The sequence below is a fragment of the Pleurodeles waltl genome, chromosome 2_2, assembly GCF_031143425.1.
Source record: "Pleurodeles waltl isolate 20211129_DDA chromosome 2_2, aPleWal1.hap1.20221129, whole genome shotgun sequence".
Taxonomy (NCBI): Eukaryota; Metazoa; Chordata; class Amphibia; order Caudata; family Salamandridae; genus Pleurodeles; species Pleurodeles waltl.
Window position 1 is genome coordinate 1,168,905,968 of NC_090439.1, and position 20,828 is coordinate 1,168,926,795.

The 20,828-nt window shown below is 48.1% G+C and overlaps 1 protein-coding gene across 1 annotated transcript in view; it reads left to right on the forward strand.

Moving 5' to 3' along the window:
- Positions 1-20,828, forward strand: part of CPSF1 (cleavage and polyadenylation specific factor 1) — a 274,839-nt gene that overhangs the window by 88,503 nt on the left and 165,508 nt on the right. Inside the window, exons 19-22 of the mRNA XM_069221150.1 lie at positions 8,002-8,143; positions 11,715-11,893; positions 13,340-13,476; positions 14,524-14,698. Of these exons, the coding sequence (XP_069077251.1) occupies positions 8,002-8,143; positions 11,715-11,893; positions 13,340-13,476; positions 14,524-14,698 (633 nt within the window). The remainder of the gene's footprint in view (positions 1-8,001; positions 8,144-11,714; positions 11,894-13,339; positions 13,477-14,523; positions 14,699-20,828) is intronic.

Sequence of the window (20,828 nt, forward strand, 5' to 3'; positions counted from 1 at the left end):
ATCCTTCTACCATGCCTCCTTTTTGCCTACAGGGAGGTTCCCCAGAAAGGAGTGGGCTTCAGCCCCTTTGAACTTATTTTTGGACACCCTGTTAGGGGTCCACTCACACTTGTAAAGGAGGGTTGGGAACAACCTTTAAAAGCTCCTAAGCAGGATATTGTGGACTATGTACTTGGCCTCAGATCAAGGATGGCTGAGTATATGAAAAAGGCCAGTAAAAACCTTCAGGCCAGCCAAGAGCTCCAGAAGCAATGGCATGATCAGAAGGCTGTTTTGGTTCAGTACCAACCAGGGCAGAAAGTGTGGGTCTTGGAGCCTGTGGCCCCAAGAGCACTCCAAGATAAATGGAGTGGTCCCCACACAATTGTTGAAAAAAAGGGTGAAGTCACCTATTTAGTTGACTTAGGCACTGCAAGGAGTCTCCTTAGGGTACTCCATGTAAACCGCCTGAAACCCTACTATGACAGGGCTGATCTCACCCTGCTCATGGCAACTGATGAGGGACAGGAAGAAGACAGTGATCCTCTACCTGATCTCTTCTCTTCCACAGAACAAGATGCTCTTGTGGAAGGTGTAGTTTTGGCTGATTGTCTTACTGCTGAGCAGAAAGATAATTGCATAAATCTCCTAGATCAATTCTCTGAACTCTTCTCTACTGTGCCAGGTACCACTTCTTGGTGTGAGCACACTATAGATACTGGAGACAGCTTGCCTGTCAAAAGTAAGATCTATAGGCAGCCTGACCATGTCAGGGACTGCATAAAGCAAGAGGTCCAGAAAATTTTAGAACTGGGAGTGGTTGAGCACTCTGAAAGTCCATGGGCTTCTCCTGTGGTACTTGTACCAAAACCCCATTCCAAAGATGGAAAGAAGGAAATGCGGTTTTGTGTAGACTACAGAGGTCTCAACTTGGTAACCAAAACTGATGCTCACCCTATACCCAGGGCAGATGAGCTCATAGATACACTGGCATCTGCCAAGTATCTAAGCACTTTTGATTTGACTGCAGGGTATTGGCAGATCAAATTGTCAGAAGATGCTAAACCTAAGACTGCATTTTCAACCATTGGAGGACATTACCAGTTCACTGTAATGCCTTTTGGTTTGAAAAATGCACCTGCCACTTTTCAGAGGTTGGTGAACACAGTCCTGCAAGGGCTGGAAGCTTTCAGTGCAGCATATCTGGACGATATAGCTGTCTTTAGCTCCAGCTGGGATGAGCACCTGGTCCACCTATGGAAAGTTTTGGAGGCTCTTCAAAAGGCAGGCCTCACTATCAAGGCTTCAAAGTGCCAGATAGGGCAGGGTAAGGTGGTTTATATGGGACACCTTGTTGATGGGGAACAGATTGCACCACTTCAAGGGAAAATCCAAACAATTATTGATTGGGTTCCCCCTACTACTCAAACTCAGGTGAGAGCCTTCCTAGGCCTCACTGGGTATTATCGGAGGTTCATTAAGAACTATGGCTCCATTGCAGCCCCTCTTAATGACCTCACTTCCAAGAAGATGCCTAAAAAGGTATTATGGACAGCAAACTGTCAGAAAGCTTTTGAGGAGCTGAAGCAGGCCATGTGCTCTGCACCTGTCCTGAAAAGCCCTTGTTACTCTAAAAAAATTATATGTCCAAACTGATGCATCTGAATTAGGAGTAGGGGCAGTCCTATCACAACTAAATTCTGAGGGCCAGGATCAACCTGTTGCTTTTATTAGTAGGAGGTTGACCCCTAGAGAAAAGCTTTGGTCTGCCATAGAGAGGGAGGCCTTTGCTGTGGTCTGGGCTCTGAAGAAGTTGAGGCCATACCTGTTTGGCACTCACTTCATTGTTCAGACAGACCACAAACCTCTACTTTGGCTAAAACAAATGAAAGGTGAAAATCCTAAATTGTTGAGGTGGTCCATATCCCTACAGGGAATGGACTATACAGTGGAACATAGACCTGGGAGTAGCCACTCCAATGCAGATGGACTCTCCAGATATTTCCACTTAGACAATGAAGACTCATCAGGTCATGGCTAGTCTTATTGTCCTTCGTTTGGGGGGGGGGGGGTTGTGTAGGAAAGTACCATCTTGCCTGGCATGTTACCCCCATTTTTCACTGTATATATGTTGTTTTAGTTGTATGTGTCACTGGGACCCTGTTCTCCAGGGCCCCAGTGCTCATAAGTGTGCCTGAATGTGTTACCTGTGTAGTGACTAACTGTCTCACTGAGGCTCTGCTAATCAGAACCTCAGTGGTTATGCTCTCTCATTTCTTTTAAATTGTCACTAACAGGCTAGTGACCAATTTTACCAATTCACATTGGCTTACTGGAACACCCTTATAATTCCCTAGTATATGGTACTGAGGTACCCAGGGTATTGGGGTTCCAGGAGATCCATGTGGGCTGCAGCATTTCTTTTGCCACCCATAGGGAGCTCTGACAATTCTTACACAGGCCTGCCACTGCAGCCTGAGTGAAATAACGTCCACGTTATTTCACAGCCATTTTACACTGCACTTAAGTAACTTATAAGTCACCTATATGTCTAACCTTTACCTGGTAAAGGTTAGGTGCAAAGTTATAGTGTGAGGGCACCCTGGCACTAGCCAAGGTGCCCCCACATTGTTCAGAGCCAATTCCCTGAACTTTGTGAGTGCGGGGACACCATTACACGCGTGCACTACATATAGATCAATACCTATATGTAGCTTCACAATGGTAACTCCGAATATGGCCATGTAACATGTCTAAGATCATGGAATTGCCACCTCTATGCCATCCTGGCATTGTTGGCACAATTCGATGATCCCAGTGGTCTGTAGCACAGACCCTGGTACTGCCAAACTGCCTTTCCTGGGGTTTCACTGCAGCTGCTGCTGCTGCCAACCCCTCAGAGAGGTTTCTGCCCACCTGGGGTCAAGCCAGGCTTGTCCCAGGATGGCAGAACAAAGGACTTCCTCTGAGAGAGGGTGTTACACCCTCTCCCTTTGGAAAATGGTGTGAAGGCAGGGGAGGAGTAGCCTCCCCCAGCCTCTGGAAATGCTTTCTTGGGCACAGATGTGCCCAATTCTGCATAAGCCAGTCTACACCGGTTCAGGGACCCCTTAGCCCCTGCTCTGGCGCGAAACTGGACAAAGGAAAGGGGAGTGACCACTCCCCTGACCTGCACCTCCCCTGGGAGGTGTCCAGAGCTCCTCCAGTGTGCTCCAGACCTCTGCCATCTTGGAAACAGAGGTGCTGCTGGCACACTGGACTGCTCTGAGTGGCCAGTGCCACCAGGTGACGTCAGAGACTCCTCCTGATAGGCTCCTTCAGGTGTTAGTAGCCTATCCTCTCTCCTAAGTAGCCAAACCCTCTTTTCTGGCTATTTAGGGTCTCTGTCTCTGGGGAAACTTTAGATAACGAATGCAAGAGCTCATCAGAGTTCCTCTGCATCTCTCTCTTCACCTTCTGCCAAGGAATCGACTGCTGACCGCGCTGGTAGCCTGCAAAACTGCAACATAGTAGCAAAGACGACTACTGCAACTCTGTAACGCTGATCCTGCCGCCTTCTCAACTGTTTTCCTGGTGGTGCATGCTGTGGGGGTAGTCTGCCTCCTCTCTGCACTAGAAGTTCCGAAGAAATCTCCCGTGGGTCGACGGAATCTTCCCCCTGCTACCGCAGGCACCAAAAAGCTGCATGACCGGTCCCTTGGGTCTCCTCTCAGCACGACGAGCGAGGTCCCTCGAATCCAGCAACTCTGTCCAAGTGACTCCCACAGTCCAGTGACTCTTCAGTCCAAGTTTGGTGGAGGTAAGTCCTTGCCTCCCCACGCCAGACTGCATTGTTGGAAACCGCGTCTTTTGCAAATACTCCGGCTCCCGTGCACTTCCGGCGGAAATCCTTTGTGCACAGCCAAGCCTGGGTCCACGGCACTCTAACCTGCAATGCACGACTTTCTAAGTTGGTCTCCGGCGACGTGGGACTCCTTTGTGCAACTTCGGCGAGCACCGTTTCACGCATCCTCGTAGTGCCTGTTTCTGGCACTTCTCCGGGTGCTACCTGCTGCTGAAAGGGCTCCTTGTCTTGCTCGACGTCCTCTCTCTCTCCTGGTCCAATTTGTGACCTTCTGGTCCCTCCTGGGCCGCAGCAGCTTCCAAAAACGCTAACCGCACGATTTGCAGCTAGCAAGGCTTGTTGGCGTTTTTTCGGCGGGAAAACACTTCTGCACGACTCACCACGGCAAGAGGGATCCGTCCACCAAAGGGGAAGTCTCTAGCCCTTTTCGTTCCTGCAGAAACCTCAGCTTCTTCTGTCCAGTAGAAGCTTCTTTGCACCCACAGCTGGCATTTCCTGGGCATCTGCCCATCTCCGACTTGCTTGTGACTTTTGGACTTGGTCCCCTTGTTCCACAGGTACCCTAGATTGGAAATCCACAGTTGTTGCATTGTTGGTTTGTGTCTTTCCTGCATTATTCCTCTATCACTACTTCTTTGTCTTTTGGGGAACTTCAGTGCACTTTGCACTCACTTTTCAGGGTCTTGGGGTGGGCTATTTTTCTAACCCTCAGTATTTTCTAATATTCCCAGCGACCCTCTACAATGTCACATAGGTTTGGGGTCCATTTGTGGTTCACATTCCACTTTTGGAGTATATGGTTTGTGTTGCCCCATCCCTATGTGTCCCCATTGCATCCTATTGTAACTATACATTGTTTGTTTTCTAAGACTATACTGCATATTTTTGGTATTGTGCACATATAACTTGTGTATATTTGCTATCCTCTTACTGAGGGTACACTCTAAGATACTTTGGCATATTGTCATAAAAATAAAGTACCTTTATTTTTTAGTATAACTGTGTATTGTGTTTTCTTATGATATTGTGCAAGTGACACTTGTGGTACTGTAGTAGCTTCACACGTCTCCTAGTTTAGCCTAAGCTGCTCTGCTAAGCTACCATTATCTATCAGCCTAAGCTGCTAGACACCCTATACACTAATAAGGGATAACTGGGCCTGGTGCAAGGTGCAAGTACCCCTTGGTACTCACTACAAGCCAGTCCAGCCTCCTACAGACCATGAGCCACTTCTTTTGCTCAAACAGATGAAAGGTGAAAATCCCAATCTTTTAAGGTGGTCCATATCCTTACAGTTAATGGACTATACAGTGGAACATGGGTGTGGGAGCAATAAGTTCAACGCAGGTGGACTCTCCAGATATTTCAGCTTAGACAATGAAGAATCAACTGGACAAGGTTATCCTTATTGTCCTTTGTTGGGGGGCAGGGGGTATTGTGTAGGAAAGTACCCTCTTTCTTGGCATAGATTCCCTCATTTTCATGGTCCGTGTGTTTGACTGTGTTCGCTGGGATCCTGCTAACTGGGACCCCAGTGATTATGCTCTCTCCCTTTAAACTTGGTTACTTGAACCACATACACCCCACATTTGGCATACTGGTGCCCCCATGTAAGTCCCTGGTATATGGTACCCAGGTACTCAGGACAGTGGGGGACCAGTGGATCCCTGTGGGCTGCAGCATGTATTATGACATTCATGGTGTAGGAAAATGGCACCCTGTTGCAGTTACCCCCCGCTTTTTGCCTGATATTGATGCTGACTTGAATGAGAAGTGTGCTGGGACACTGCTAACCAGGCCCCAGCACCAGTGTTCTTTCACTTAAAAATGTACCATTGTTCCCACGATTGGCACATCCCTGGCCCACCCTTGTAAAAGGTACCAGTGGTACCAAGGGCCCTGTGACCAGGGAAGGTCCCTAAGGGCTGCAGCATATGTTGTGCCTCCCTAAGGGGCCCCTCACCTAACATATGCACACTGCCATTGCAGATTGTGTGTGTTGGTGGGGAGAAAAAGGCAAAGTCCACATGGCATCCCCCTCAGGATACCATGCACACAAAATACTGCCTGTGGCATAGGTATGTCACCCCTCTAGCAGGCCGTAAAGCCCTATGGCAGGGTGCACTATACCACAGGTGAGGGCATAGCTGCATGAGCAATATGCCTCTACAGTGTCTAAGTCCATTATTAGACATTGTAAGTACAGTGTGGTCATATTAGGTATATGGTCTGGGAGTTTGTCAAAACGAACTCCACAGTTCCATAATGGCTACACTGAACACTGTGAAGTTTGGTATTTATTAAAAAATGCACACAGAGGGCATCTTAGAGATCCCCCTGTATTTTACCCAACCCTTCAGTGCAGGACTGACTGGTCTGTGTCAGCCTGCCCCTGAGACGAGTTTCTGACCCTCTGGGGTGACAGCATGACTCTTTGTCCTGGGACAGCGCACACCAGGTAGGTCTCCGGTTTCTGGACAGTACGACAAATAGTCATGCGAGTCCTAAGGTCTGCTTGTTCCCAAGGAACTCGTTCCCTAGGAGGGGAGGGTTTGCTTGTTTAGGCTTTTCACAGTGTAGTGTTCATGTAAGTAATTTCTACTCTTTAATGACCCATTAGAGGCATATAGCACAGCAGGAAGATTGTTGCAATTACTGGTCCTGGCGAAGCACCACACGATCCGTAGGGACACCAAGGGCGCGAAACATGTTGACCGTATATAAGTATATGACCATAATACTTAAGCTAAAGGAAAGATTGTCCCTACTAGCCTTCTCGTATTTTTGAGAGTGGGGGATCCTCATTCCTTGCCCACTCCTGATTTGTTTTTAATATTGACCAAGGCCCTCAATTTCAATAAAACTCACTGTTAGGAGGTCCTTTAGCCAATTTTATTCTGTTCTTTTTTTCTCTTCTGCTTTTTTGCTTTCCTTAAAGGGTAGGTTTGAATACTTCCCTAACCCTGGTTTTGGCACACGGTGTTATTGAAGATCTCTGGCTAAGTGCCCCCTCTGGGGGCCTGTCAAACATTGCAGCGCCGGTCTGGCGTGGAGCAGGCCCTATGATGAAGCATGACATCCAATGGATGTGTGAGGGCCTGTACTTCTGAGTATCAGAAGTGTCGGAGCTGAACCTGTGCCTTACCATCTGGTGTCTAGGAACTGTGTACTCTTTTTGATGTGCTGAGAATTGACAAAGAGATAGCAGAGGCATATCTGCTCATGCAGATATGCCCTCACTTGTGATATAATACATCCTATTATCGGGCTTTAAGACCTGCTGTAGAAGTGACTTACATATATTGTATGCAGTGTTAGGGGACATGGCGCACAGGCTGTGTGCCATGTTGCGTTTTCACTTTTGTCTGTACCAAGACACGCAGCCTATAATTGCAGCCTGTCATGTGCTTGGTGAGGGGTCCATTAGAGTGGCACAGTTCATGCTACAGCCCTGAGGGACCTCCTTTAGTGCACCTGGCCCTAGGTACCAGAGGTACCATTTACTAGGAACTTACAATGGGTGCTAAGGGTTTTGCACATTGGGGGAAACAACTGTGCAGTTTTTGGAAAGAGCTCGGGCACTGGGAACCTGGTTGCAGGAACCAAGTGCACTTTGTCGAAATCACATCATGTACCAGACAAAAAGTGGTGGGTAGCCATGTCAAAAAGGGACGCTTTCCTACAGTAACCCTGCCCGAATTCAACTGAAAAGCATCAGTGTCATATGTGCTTAACCACGGAGAGACGTAGGTTCTCTAAGTGCATTCTAGGTCAGTGCTTGGAGGTCATTTCACACTATGGCTAAACATATAAACATATATTGTTGTAAAATAACAATTTTACCATATTTACCATTGAAGCTGAGGTAGACCTAAAAATGCAGTCCATTGTAGGCTGCACGAGCGGTCTGACTGCCTTAAGTTGGCTGTGCCGTTTTCACAAGACTGGATGGCTCTATTTTATTTTAAAATACAAGTGAGCAGCTATTCTAATGCACTAATAATAACCATAGGACCTGATTGTTTCTAGTAGCAAAGAGCCTTGCATCTGTTAGTTCAGCAGCGTGCTTTTAATGTAGCATAGTCAATTATTCACAAGGCTGTTGGTGTGCAGCAAGTCCTTGACTTAGAGGACAGTGCAGGTTAAACTAACCCTTGTATGCTTTCTGCTGGCATTAGGTCTTACAGACTGGACAGGAAATCATGGAACTGGATACGAGCGGCTTTACCACGCAGGGGCCCACGGTCTTTGCAGGCAACATCGGTGATAAGAAGTATATTGTGCAAGTGTCACCGCTTGGCATCCGGCTACTGGAAGGAGGTGAGCGACCTACAGTGAACCAACCGAGTTTATGTTCACAAGATGTGTGTCTGTGTGCTCGTGCTGGAGGGTAGGGAGGCAGAATGTCATCAGGACAGGAACCAGGCTTGACAGGGAGAGGTGGTATTGGGTAGTATTGCAGAATAATAAAAACCTAACGTGGTCCAGGAAGAAGGATTTCGGAATAACAGGAACGTGGTGTTGTGCGGAGAGGCAGAATTTCAGCAGGAGAACAGGATTAGAGGACCCTGATGTGATGGGGGCAGTCAGGATCTCAGAACGATTACTCCATCATGGTATAAGAGGCGGGATTTCAGAGGGAGGGCAACCTGGTGTGGTGTGAGGAGACTGCATCGCAGATCGAGATGATCCTACTAGCATGGTACGATAATCTCTGAGGGATAGCAACCTGGTGTGAGGAGGCTGGATCGCAGATCGAGATGATCCTACTAGCATGGTACGAGAGTCTCTGAGAGAGAGCAACCTGGTGTGGTGTGAGGAGGCTGGATCTCAGGTCGAGATGATCCTACTAGCATGGTACGAGAGTATCTGAGGGAGAGTAACCTGGTGTGAGGAGGCTGGATCGCAGATCGAGATGATCCTACTAGCATGGTAGGAGAGTCTCTGAGGGAGAGCAACCTGGTGTGGTGTGAGGAGGCTGGATCGCAGATCAAGATGATCCTACTAGCATGGTATGAGAATCTCTGAGGGAGAGCAACCTGGTGTGGTGTGAGGAGGCTGGATCGCAGATCAAGATGATCCTACTAGCATGGTATGAGAATCTCTGAGGGAGAGCAACCTGGTGTGGTGTGAGGAGGCTGGATCGCAGATCGAGATGATCCTACTAGCATGGCATAAGAGTCTGAGGGAGAGCAACCTGGTGCGGTGTGAGGAGGCTGGATCGCAGTTTGAGATGATCCTACTAGCATGGTACAAGAATCTTTGAGGGAGAGCAACCTGGTGTGGTGTGAGGAGGCTGGATCGCAGATCGAGATGATCCTACTAGCATGGTACGAGAGGCTCTGAGGGAGAGCAACCTGGTGTGGTGTGAGGAGGCTGGATCGTAGATCGAGATGATCCTGCTAGCATGGTACGAGAGGCTCTGAGGGAAAGCAACCTGGTGTGGTGTGAGGAGGCTGGATCGCAGATCGAGATGATCCTACTAGCATGGTACGAGAATCTTTGAGGGAGAGCAACCTGATGTGGTGTGAGGAGGCTGGATCTCAAGTCAAGATGATTCTACTAGCATGGTACGAGAGTCTCTGAGGGAGAGCAACCTGGTGTGGTGTGAGGAGGCTGGATCTCAGGTCGAGATGATCCTACTAGCATGGTACGAGAGTCTCTGGGGGAGAGCAACCGGGTGTGGTGTGAGAAGGGTGGATCGCAGATCGAGATGATCCTACTAGCATGGTACGAGAGACTCTGAGGGAGAGCAACCTGGTGTGGTGTGAGGAGGCTGGATCGTAGATCGAGATGATCCTGCTAGCATGGTACGAGAGGCTCTGAGGGAGAGCAACCTGGTGTGGTGTGAGGAGGCTGGATCGCAGATCGAGATGATCGTACTAGCATGGTACGAGAATCTTTGAGGGAGAGCAACCTGATGTGGTGTGAGGAAGCTGGATCTCAGGTCGAGATGATTCTACTAGCATGGTACGAGAGTCTCTGAGGGAGAGCAACCTGGTGTGGTGTGAGGAGACTGGATCGCAGATCGAGATGATCCTACTAGCATGGTACGAGAATCTCTGAGGGAGAGCAACCTGGTGTGGTGTAAGGAGGTTGGATCGCAGGTCGAGATGATCCTACTAGCATTGTACGAGAATCTCTGAGGGATAGCAACCTGGTGTGGTGTGAGGAGGCTGGATCTCAGGTCGAGATGATCATACTAGCATGATACGAGAGTCTCTGAGGGAGAGCAACCTGGTGTGGTGTGAGAGGCAGGATCTCCAAAATAAAGAGGAATCTGGTGAATAAGTGCATCAGCCGCTTGGAAGAATAGAAGAAGTATATCAAATGAGGCGAATGCAGGTGTAATACAAGAGATGTTGAGCATAAAACATAGACACAAAAGGGATAATTTATAGGTTGGAGCAGTGGCCACAGTTAGTGCATTCTGGAGAATGCAGCTGATCATGATAAAAACAGCAGTAAACATAGACATAAGAGAACAAGTGGCCAATTCGACACAAGGGCAACACGCTCTTCACAGATGATGTGGATGAATGTCCGTACAGTTTGTTTTGTTGTGATCAATGAAAGGTATTTAAACGTTTTGTTTCCTGCGTGTGAGATCTGAATTTAAGAGGGCATTCCAGTGGTTGAGCACATGTTCAGCCGTAAGTGTTAGGTTTTTCAAGGTATATCTATGTGAAAAGGAACAGAACTAAACCACAAAAGTACAATATTGACAGACAAAACATACTGACAAATTTTAAAAGTAAGATTTAGCCAATAATACGTCACTCCATGATGACAAAACACGTGCCACCCAAATGCTAACCCCTGCCACATATCCCAAGACATATCCGTGCACAAAACTTCTCTCATCTCTGAACCCTCCCCCTAGATACTGACACTAGTCTTGAACTCATCCTAAGCCTTAATTGTTAACCTAACCTGCCACCTTAACCCTGGCTCTGATTCCTTATCCTACCTCTTTAGTCTTCTTTATTTGTTACCCCTGTATATCACCCCTAAATCTGGCGTTTCCCTTGCCTTAACCCAACTAAACTGTGAACTCTAAACCTAACCTGACTTCTAACCTGAAGTACCATTCCAGCCTCTACCCTAACCAGAGTGACCGTGTTTACCACTTTTAATAATTGGTACATGTCTCCTCTTTAAACATATTGCTAATGTAAGTTTTTATTTTTTACCTAAATGAGAAAAAAGTAACTTTAGCTTTTTCACGTTTTGGGTTCATTTTTATTTAATATGATTTACTTATTTGTACATGAACTAATTCAGGGTTCATGAGTGCTTTCCCAAGCTCCTTCCACAGCGATGCCTTTGGGTGACCTGGATCAGTGTTCGCCCCTTTGTCCTCAAGACTATGGATGGAGGCTGATACTGGGAATATTTAGGTTCTGTTGTAACACTGATTTATTGTCGGCAGTACTTTCCATACACTGTATGCGAGCATGTTGAAACAGAATCTGTATACACACCCATGATTATGTCCCAGTAGCTCTTCCGATAGCCACCTTTCTTTCGTAGAAGTGATACTTTAATTCTTCTCTTGTCATGATGCTTGTGGAAAGTAATCCGATCATGGTGAAGATATAAACTTGCAACATGGCTGTTGGAAAAAAAAAAATATGTATTTTTCAGTATCCCTACGAACTGCGGGTATTTTGAAAGCTTATAGGTCAGTTCAAGGTAGCGTGCTAGAGAACCATTGCTACAGGCAGTAACTTTACTTGGATTGTTGGTTTCTGCCATAGCTATACTTTGTGATTTTATTTTTTGTTTGTCTGTTCCAGGAGTGTACTGTCACACATTGTCCACATTGTGTAGTGCTATGTAAGAGCTCTTGCTGTGACCATGAGCTGACCACTCTTCTTGACTTTTGCAGTAAACCAGCTGCACTTTGTCCCCGTGGACCTGGGCTCTCCCATCGCTCACTGCTCTGTGGCCGACCCTTACGTGGTGATGTTGAGCGCTGAAGGCCAGATCACTATGCTAGTGCTGAAGAGCGACTCATATGGAGGAAAGACTCACCGCCTGACCATGCAGAAGCCACCGATCCAGGCCGTAAGTCTAGTTCTACAAGCGTTGACTTCTCTTTGTGTGATGTGGGAGGAGAACACATCACATCTATTTTGGGACTCTGTTGATAGACCAGGTTGAACCTGGTCCTACCACTGCAGGCTGACAGCTTTCAGTGTGATGGGCATCTTGTACAGTCAGCTGTGCAAGCCACACGGTTGTGAAGCTCAAGTTACTTCTCCTTCTGATCTGCAGTAAAGCATAAATACCCTGGATTTGTACAACACTCACTTGCATGCACATCATAGAGGTGAACCATGCACCTGTAGTAACCGAAGACTTAAATACATCCGTTTTGAGTTCATTTACAAAGGTTTTTAGAATAAAACAAATATTAGGAAACCTCAGACAACTTAGGGCCATATGTACGAACACTTTTTCCCATAGACACAGAATGGGGAAAAACCTTTGCTACATCTGGCCCATAGTGTCTTTGCTTGGTAAAGACACATGCAGAAGAAAACTTAATTACCTTGAGCATGGAGTTGGTCCTACTTTATGCCCAGCTGTGGAGAGCCCACCAGCAGGCTGATTACCCAGACCTTTGTGAAACCAGCAGCAGAAGATGTGCGTTCATGGACTTGCAGAGTATTTCTTTCAGCCCGTGACCCTACTGGATTTCACCTGCATCTTCAAGGTTATTTCCCAAAAAGCTAATAAGAGTCTTTTGATGAAGACCCTATTGCCTTTGATCTTGGTCTGACCGCTCACTTCCCTTTCCAGGGTAGCAGGAGTTTGGTGTAAAACAAACAAGGAGGCGCCTCCTCTATCCACGTCTGTCAGTTACATAGCAATCCCTTCCAAGATACGTCCATGAACTGTCTCAGGCCGAGGCAGACCGCACACAGTCCTTACACAGAAGCTTTGCCCTAACTGCAGTGGATGTCACGTTTCTCACTGAAAACACATTTTGCTACCTATGTTTTGTGACGCCTTCCTAGGAGAGGCGGGGTCAGTAAAAATATGTGAGGTAGAAGTGTGTTTTGGCTCTGTTATAAGAAACTGGGGTATTAATTGAGGTGATTAGGTACCAATCTCGGGTATTATCCACAGTCCTTGTTAATGTGAGCTCAGCCCCATGGTAGCTGTGGCACAGAGCAGACAGGCCTAACTTGGAGGCAACGTGTAAAGTATCTATGCGGCACTGAAACAGTAATAAAGCTGAACTATAGATAATGGTAAAGAGGTTTTTGCTCTCACAGGGCTGTAGTGTGTGTGCAGCCGCCACGTACTCTGTGTTTCAAGCGTTGCATGTGGTACCTATTTGCTATTGATGTCTTGTAAATACATTTCTGGAGATCTTCCTGATCTCCGCTTTCCAACCCTCAGGTTGTGCTCCCAGTTGTGTGTGTTTCACTGCGTTTGTGGGATTGAGGCCATAAATAAGGAACTTGCAAAGCTGTAACTGTGAATGTTCTATCTCTTTTGCAGCAATCAAAGGTGATAGCACTTTGTGTTTATCGTGATGTCAGTGGCATGTTTACAACGGAGGCGCGTACTTCCACTCCTAAAGATGAGACTCCTGTAAAAAACCATTCGGATGGGGAACCAGCAGTCCTGGACCTGAGGTATGGGCTAGAAAAGCTCCTTAAGTTAATTGATCTACTACTGTGTGATATGCCAGAACCCTGAGATGTATTATACATCATAACCCGAGATGTCTCGTAGACCTGAGGTTTTGGAGTACATGAGCTGGAGATATTTTGAGTCCCAGGCCTGTGGGGTGCCAGAGCCTGCTGGCCTGTGGTGCTCCTGAGCCTCCCTTTGGCCTGTGGTGCTCCTGAGCCTGCCTAAGACCTGTGGAGCGCCAGAGGCTGCTGGCCTGTGGAGCGCCAGAGGCTGCTGGCCTGTGGAGCGCCAGAGGCTGCTGGCCTGTGGAGCTGCCAGAGGCTGCTGGCCTGTGGAGCTGCCAGAGGCTGCTGGCCTGTGGAGCTGCCAGAGGCTGCTGGCCTGTGGAGCTGCCAGAGGCTGCTGGCCTGTGGAGCTGCCAGAGGCTGCTGGCCTGTGGAGCTGCCAGAGGCTGCTGGCCTGTGGAGCTGCCAGAGGCTGCTGGCCTTTCTGGCTCCTTAGCCTGCCTTAAGCTTGTGGGCCGCCAGAGTCCACTGCTGTGTGGAGCTCCTGTGCCTGCCTTAGGCTGTAGGGCTCCTGAGCCAGCCTTAGCCCAGAGGAGCGTCAAAGCCCCTCTGGGCTGTGGTGCTCCTGAGCCTGCCTTAAGCCTGTGGTGCTCCTGAGCCTGCCTTAAGCCTGTGGGGCACCAGAGCCTGCTGGCCTGTGGTGCTCCTGAGTCTGCCATAGGCTTGTGGCATGTGTGGTTTCTCAGCCCAGTTTTCTGTGACTCATCTGCACTTGAGTCATTGAGTTACTGGATGAGAGTGGGAGTGATGCTGTGATTTCTGTTAGAGTAGGTTTATCCTCATTTTTGTGAGCTGTGGATGTCTTTTGTTCAGAGATGTATTGGTCCTCTGTGAGGGCATTCAAGAGGCATTTTTAGGCTAATGTAGGAAATTGAAGTATATTTGCAAGGGTTCTGGTCTGACCTGCTCAGAAGTGATTGACGAACAGCAGAGTTTACAGGTTAGTGGAGCTTTTCTCACTCTGCTCTTGTATAAATCTAGTAACACTGTTGACGATGAGGAGGAGATGCTGTATGGGGACACCGGCACTATCTTCAGCCCTGGCAAGGAGGAACCCCGACGGATCAGCTTTCCTTTAAATGACAAAGAACCGGTCCATTCCAAACTGGAGCCCACCCACTGGTGTGTACTTGTGCGGGAAACAGGCACAATGGAGGTAAGAATCTCACTTTCCAGTCTCCTCCTCTCATCAGGGGATTGCTTCTTACTCTGTTGCGTTCTTTCATTTTTAATGTTCAACAGAGGAGGTTTCTAAACATACCCCCAGTGCATTAGTGGTAACTGAGTTAAAGCTGAATGTTTTCAGCGGTGAGGATTTGAGTAAGTAGTATTGTAGGAAGTTGGCTCTGTATGTGCTATTTCAAAGTAAGGAATAGCATGCACAGAGTCCAAGGGTTCCCCTTAGAGGTAAAATAGTGGTAAAAATAGATAATACTAATGCTCTATTTTGTGGTAGTGTGGTCGAGCAGTAGGCTTATCCAAGGAGTAGTGTTAAGCATTTGTTGTACATACACATAGACAATAAATGAGGTACACACACTCGGAGACAAATCCAGCCAATAGGTTTTGTTATAGAAAAATATCTTTTCTTAGTTTATTTTAAGAACCACAGGTTCAAATTTAACATGTAATATCTTGTTTGAAAGGTATTGCAGGTAAGTACATTAGGAACTTTGAATCATTTCAATTGCATGTATACTTTTCAAGTTATTCACAAATGGCTATTTTAAAAGTGGACACAGTGCAATTTACACAGTTCCTGGGGGAGGTAAGTTTTTGTTAGTTTTACCAGGTAAGTAAGACACTTACAGGGTTCAGTTCTTGGTCCACAGTAGCCCACCGTTGGGGGTTCAGAGCAACCCCAAAGTTACCACACCAGCAGCTCAGGGCCGGTCAGGTGCAGAGTTCAAAGTGGTGCCCAAAACGCATAGGCTTCAATGGAGAGAAGGGGGTGCCCCGGTTCCAGTCTGCCAGCAGGTAAGTACCCGCATCTTCGGGGGGCAGACCAGGGGGGTTTTGTAGGGCACCGGGGGGGACACAAGCCCACACAGAAATTTCACCCTCAGCGGCACGGGGGCGGCCGGGTGCAGTGTTCGAACAAGCGTCGGGTTCGCAATGTAAGTCAATGAGAGATCAAGGGATCTCTTCAGCGCTGCAGGCAGGCAAGGGGGGCTTCCTCGGGGAAACCTCCACTTGGGCAAGGGAGAGGGACTCCTGGGGGTCACTTCTGCAGTGAAAGTCCGGTCCTTCAGGTCCTGGGGGCTGCGGGTGCAGGGTCTTTTCCAGGCGTCGGGACTTAGGTTTCAGAGAGTCGCGGTCAGGGGAAGCCTCGGGATTCCCTCTGCAGGCGGCGCTGTGGGGGCTCAGGGGGGACAGGTTTTGGTACTCACAGTCGTAGAGTAGTCCGGGGGTCCTCCCTGAGGTGTTGGTTCTCCACCAGCCGAGTCGGGGTCGCCGGGTGCAGTGTTGCAAGTCTCACGCTTCTTGCGGGGAGATTGCAGGGTTCTTTAAAGCTGCTCCTTTGGATAAAGTTGCAGTCTTTTTGGAGCAGGTCCGCTGTCCTCGGGAGTTTCTTGTCGTCGTCGAAGCAGGGCAGTCCTCAGAGGATTCAGAGGTCGCTGGTCCCTTTGGAAGGCGTCGCTGGAGCAGAGTTCTTTGGAAGGCAGGAGACAGGCCGGTGAGTTTCTGGAGCCAAGGCAGTTGTTGTCTTCTGGTCTTCCTCTGCAGGGGTTTTCAGCTAGGCAGTCCTTCTTCTTGTTGTTGCAGGAATCTGATTTTCTAGGGTTCAGGGTAGCCCTTAAATACTAAATTTAAGGGCGTGTTTAGGTCTGGGGGGTTAGTAGCCAATGGCTACTAGCCCTGAGGGTGGGTACACCCTCTTTGTGCCTCCTCCCAAGGGGAGGGGGTCACAATCCTAACCCTATTGGGGGAATCCTCCATCTGAAGATGGAGGATTTCTAAAAGTTAGAGTCACCTCAGCTCAGGACACCTTAGGGGCTGTCCTGACTGGCCAGTGACTCCTCCTTGTTGCTTTCTTTGTTCCCTCCAGCCTTGCCGCCAAAAGTGGGGGCCGTGGCCGGAGGGGGCGGGCAACTCCACTAAGCTGGAGTGCCCTGCTGGGCTGTGACAAAGGGGTGAGCCTTTGAGGCTCACCGCCAGGTGTTACAGTTCCTGCCTGGGGGAGGTGTTAGCATCTCCACCCAGTGCAGGCTTTGTTACTGGCCTCAGAGTGACAAAGGCACTCTCCCCATGGGGCCAGCAACATGTCTCTAGTGTGGCAGGCTGATGGAACTAGTCAGCCTACACAGATAGTCGGTTAAGTTTCAGGGGGCACCTCTAAGGTGCCCTCTGGGGTGTATTTTGCAACAAAATGTACACTGGCATCAGTGTGCATTTATTGTGCTGAGAAGTTTGATACCAAACTTCCCAGTTTTCAGTGTAGCCATTATGGTGCTGTGGAGTTCGTGTAAAACAGACTCCCAGACCATATACTCTTATGGCTACCCTGCACTTACAATGTCTAAGGTTTTGCTTAGACACTGTAGGGGTACAGTGCTCATGCACTGGTACCCTCACCTATGGTATAGTGCACCCTGCCTTAGGGCTGTAAGGCCTGCTAGAGGGGTGTCTTACCTATACTGCATAGGCAGTGAGAGGCTGGCATGGCACCCTGAGGGGAGTGCCATGTCGACTTACTCGTTTTGTTCTCACTAGCACACACAAGCTGGCAAGCAGTGTGTCTGTGCTGAGTGAGAGGTCTCCAGGGTGGCATAAGACATGCTGCAGCCCTTAGAGACCTTCCTTGGCATCAGGGCCCTTGGTACTAGAAGTACCAGTTACAAGGGACTTATCTGGATGCCAGGGTCTGCCAATTGTGGATACAAAAGTACAGGTTAGGGAAAGAACACTGGTGCTGGGGCCTGGTTAGCAGGCCTCAGCACACTTTCAATTGTAAACATAGCATCAGCAAAGGCAAAAAGTCAGGGGGCAACCATGCCAAGGAGGCATTTCCTTACAAGTATGAATCCACTCTCTCGAGTGTGGATGATGAAAGCAGAGGTTTATTGCTGTAGATAGGATATGCACTGTGGTCCTGGCTCTCCTGGCAGGCTTGGCACAAACCTTGAGGTAATGTGCTTTAACTTAAAGCTATTCCTACTTTTCCGCTAGTCTTTGGGTGCAGTTTATTTTAGATGCAGTGAAAGGACTTCTTGCAGTCTATCAGTGCTTGTTGGCCCAAGCAGTACCTGGACTGCGCCCCATGATTCAGCGGTTACATTGCATTTCTGGAACAGCCTGTGGCTCTTAGTGCTGAGTCAGCAGATCGCGGTCCCTACTAAGTACAACAGATCCTACTACATCTCATAGATCCATGGCTTCCAGAGGAATTGTGGCACAGGTCTGCTGTGGAGTCACACCCTTTTTGCTGGGTATTGTTAAATTTGCAATTTTACCAGTCACGCTTGCAATGGTAATGACATGCTTGATGGGCACATAGCTTTTAGAAAGTCATGCATGTTCGACGGTTGAAGTTCATACCTTTTTTTTTTTTCCACAAACTTCATTTTGTTTTAAGATATCACAGTCAAGATACATTCAGCAAATGGCCATTGAGACCATATGTGCATCGCAGAATATATTAAGAAAGTCTTTCACAGGTGTTATATACAGGATTAAAATTCCAATTAGTCATTGGTATAAACAACAATAATAAATCCCTCCCACCCATCCCTATAACCAAACATTATCACTTGCAAATGTTGTTACTTTAGGTAGGTTTATAGTACCAAGTTTTAGCAGACATTGGAGCATGATTGATGACACAAAAATGTGCAATATGCAGTACAGTGGGTAACTGGTGCACTCCCGGTGTAGAGTAGTAGGTCATCCAAGTTGCAAATCGTCGTGAGGGTTGGATTGCACTTATGTGTACTTCAGTCAAGGAAATTTCCGAGGAGGGGCAATCGAACCCAAAGCTGCGCTGCCTAGTCGGACAATCTTTACTTCCCATCAGAGGCCTTGACTTGTGCCCAAAACATTTCTAGGAGAGCATCCCATTCAAGAGAGATGGGGGTTCTCTGTAGTCCTCTGTATTCTTCCCGTCTCAATGCGCTACTTTGCTTTTCCAAGTGAAGGACCTCGTCGTGCCACAAAGGCACCTGAGAGGGCACCGTAGGTTTCCAGCACCTGGTTATCAACCGCTTTGCTAATATTGGAGCTAGATCAATGAAACGTAGGGCGACTTTGGAATACTTGGGGGTTGGAAAGAGTCAACAGTCCAGTGACCCGTTATGGTCTAACAAGACCATAGCATGTGGAGGAGGTCCGTGTTCTCTGCAGAGCAACAGAGGTATGTAGAGGAGGCCGAGGGAAACATGTGGGTATTATTATGTGGGCTGAGGTATGCTTTGTGTAAGATGGAAAATAGAATGAACTTAAACCTTGAATTGCGAGAATCTTTAGCTGGGTGTGTCAGCAGAGTAGCCCTTTCTTTATTCGAAAATTCACAGAGCCGGTCTTCTTCCCGCCTGTCTTCAGGTAAGAGAGCGCTATCTGTAGCTGTGTTCGGAGGGTATGGTAAATGCATTGCGCTGGGTGCCTACCATGCCCCATTAAGTGCAGCGCCTGGAGTGGTGCATGTGTATCTGGTTCTTTCCTGTCAGGAGCCCAATGTTGGAAGACCTACCTTTGAATACTTGCATGTATAAGGAACAAATCGCCTGGTAGTCCATGCGTGTGCACGAAGTCTTCATGCAGTATCATCACACCATCCTGAAATAATGAGCCCACTGTTGCTACTCCTTCTTGCTTCCACTGGGCTGGTCTGCTTAACTCCAGAGTACCTGCAAGGGGCCGTATAAGGGGATATTCGTTCACATGGTACCGTACAGGCTGTGTAATTCTTCACCATTTGTTTAGTGGGTCATGGCTATGTGTACTAAAAGAGAGCACCAAGGGGGGACCGTCGCTCCTGGACATAGTAAGCGGATGGGGTGGTGCCCTCGTCCAATCTGTTCCGTGGTATACCCTGTTTCGGCCAAGTTTCGGCCAGACAGCCTGGAGTACAGCCACTAAGTAGGCCTTGAAACAGGGGCTCCTAGGCCGCCGCTGTCTACTGGCAACTGCAGTTTTGTTAGACGAACCCTGCGATGTCCGTAGCCCCTTGAAGTCCCACGAGCATAGTGTTCAGTAGTTTGAATACCGAGGCCGATATTACCACTGGAAGATTGACAGAGTGATATACTAAGCGAGGGAGCATTGCCGTTTTTGGCAGTGCTAAGCGCCCTGCGACTGATGAAGGGAGTGACATCCAGAACGCTACCTGTGAAGCTAGCGAGGTGATGGTGCAGACTATTTTGCCCTCTAGTATGTCCTGTGTGGTCCTTAAGTATCGGAATGAGTGTGTAGCTACGGGTACAGTAATGGTACCGAGCTGTAAAGTGGGTTCTGCGAATGTGGGTGTAAAGTATGCATAAGATTTATTTCCATTAATCTGCAGTCCTCACATTGCCCCAAGTAAGACAATAAGTTGCCCAGACTGGTTATGTTTCATTGTAAAGTTTTCAAATATAGTAACATATTGTCACCATATAAGGACACGGAGTGGGCCACATTGCCTATCGGTATTCCCCAGTTGGCTGTTTCATTTCAGAGTCGCTGCGCAATAGGTTCCAATCGGGAGGTCAAACAGCAGCGGTGACAGTGGGCATCCCTGTCGTGTCCCTCGTGCAATCTGATATGAGGTGGAAATACGAGGTCCCAAAGGATCACGAGCTGCGGAGATGAGTATAGTAGGGTCCCCCACTTAATGTCGTTTTCAGGAATGCCAAGTTTGGTTAAGGTCGCTACCATGTTATCCCATCCCAGCGTGTCAAAGGTCTGACGTATATCTCAACACACGCAGCCGGCTAAGGGATGGTATCCACGAGCAGCGTCCAATACCTGAAATAGGCGACGGATATTAAGGAAGGTACTTCTTCTGGGGTACAAAGCCACACTGATCTGTGTGTAATAATCTCAGTAGTAGCGGGGGGAGCCGGCACACAAGTGATTTACTTACTATTTTATATGCTGTATTCAATAAAGACAAGGGTCTATAGGATTTTAGGCCCTCAGGTGACTTTTCTGGTTTTCATAAAGAGGTTACCAATGTGTAGGAAAGTGCCCCTTTTGGCATGGTTCCCCCCCACTTTTTGCCTGGTATTGATGCTGACTTGACTAAGAGTGTGCTGGGATCCTGCTAACCAGGCGTCAGCACCCGTGTTCTTTCCCTAAAATTGTACCAT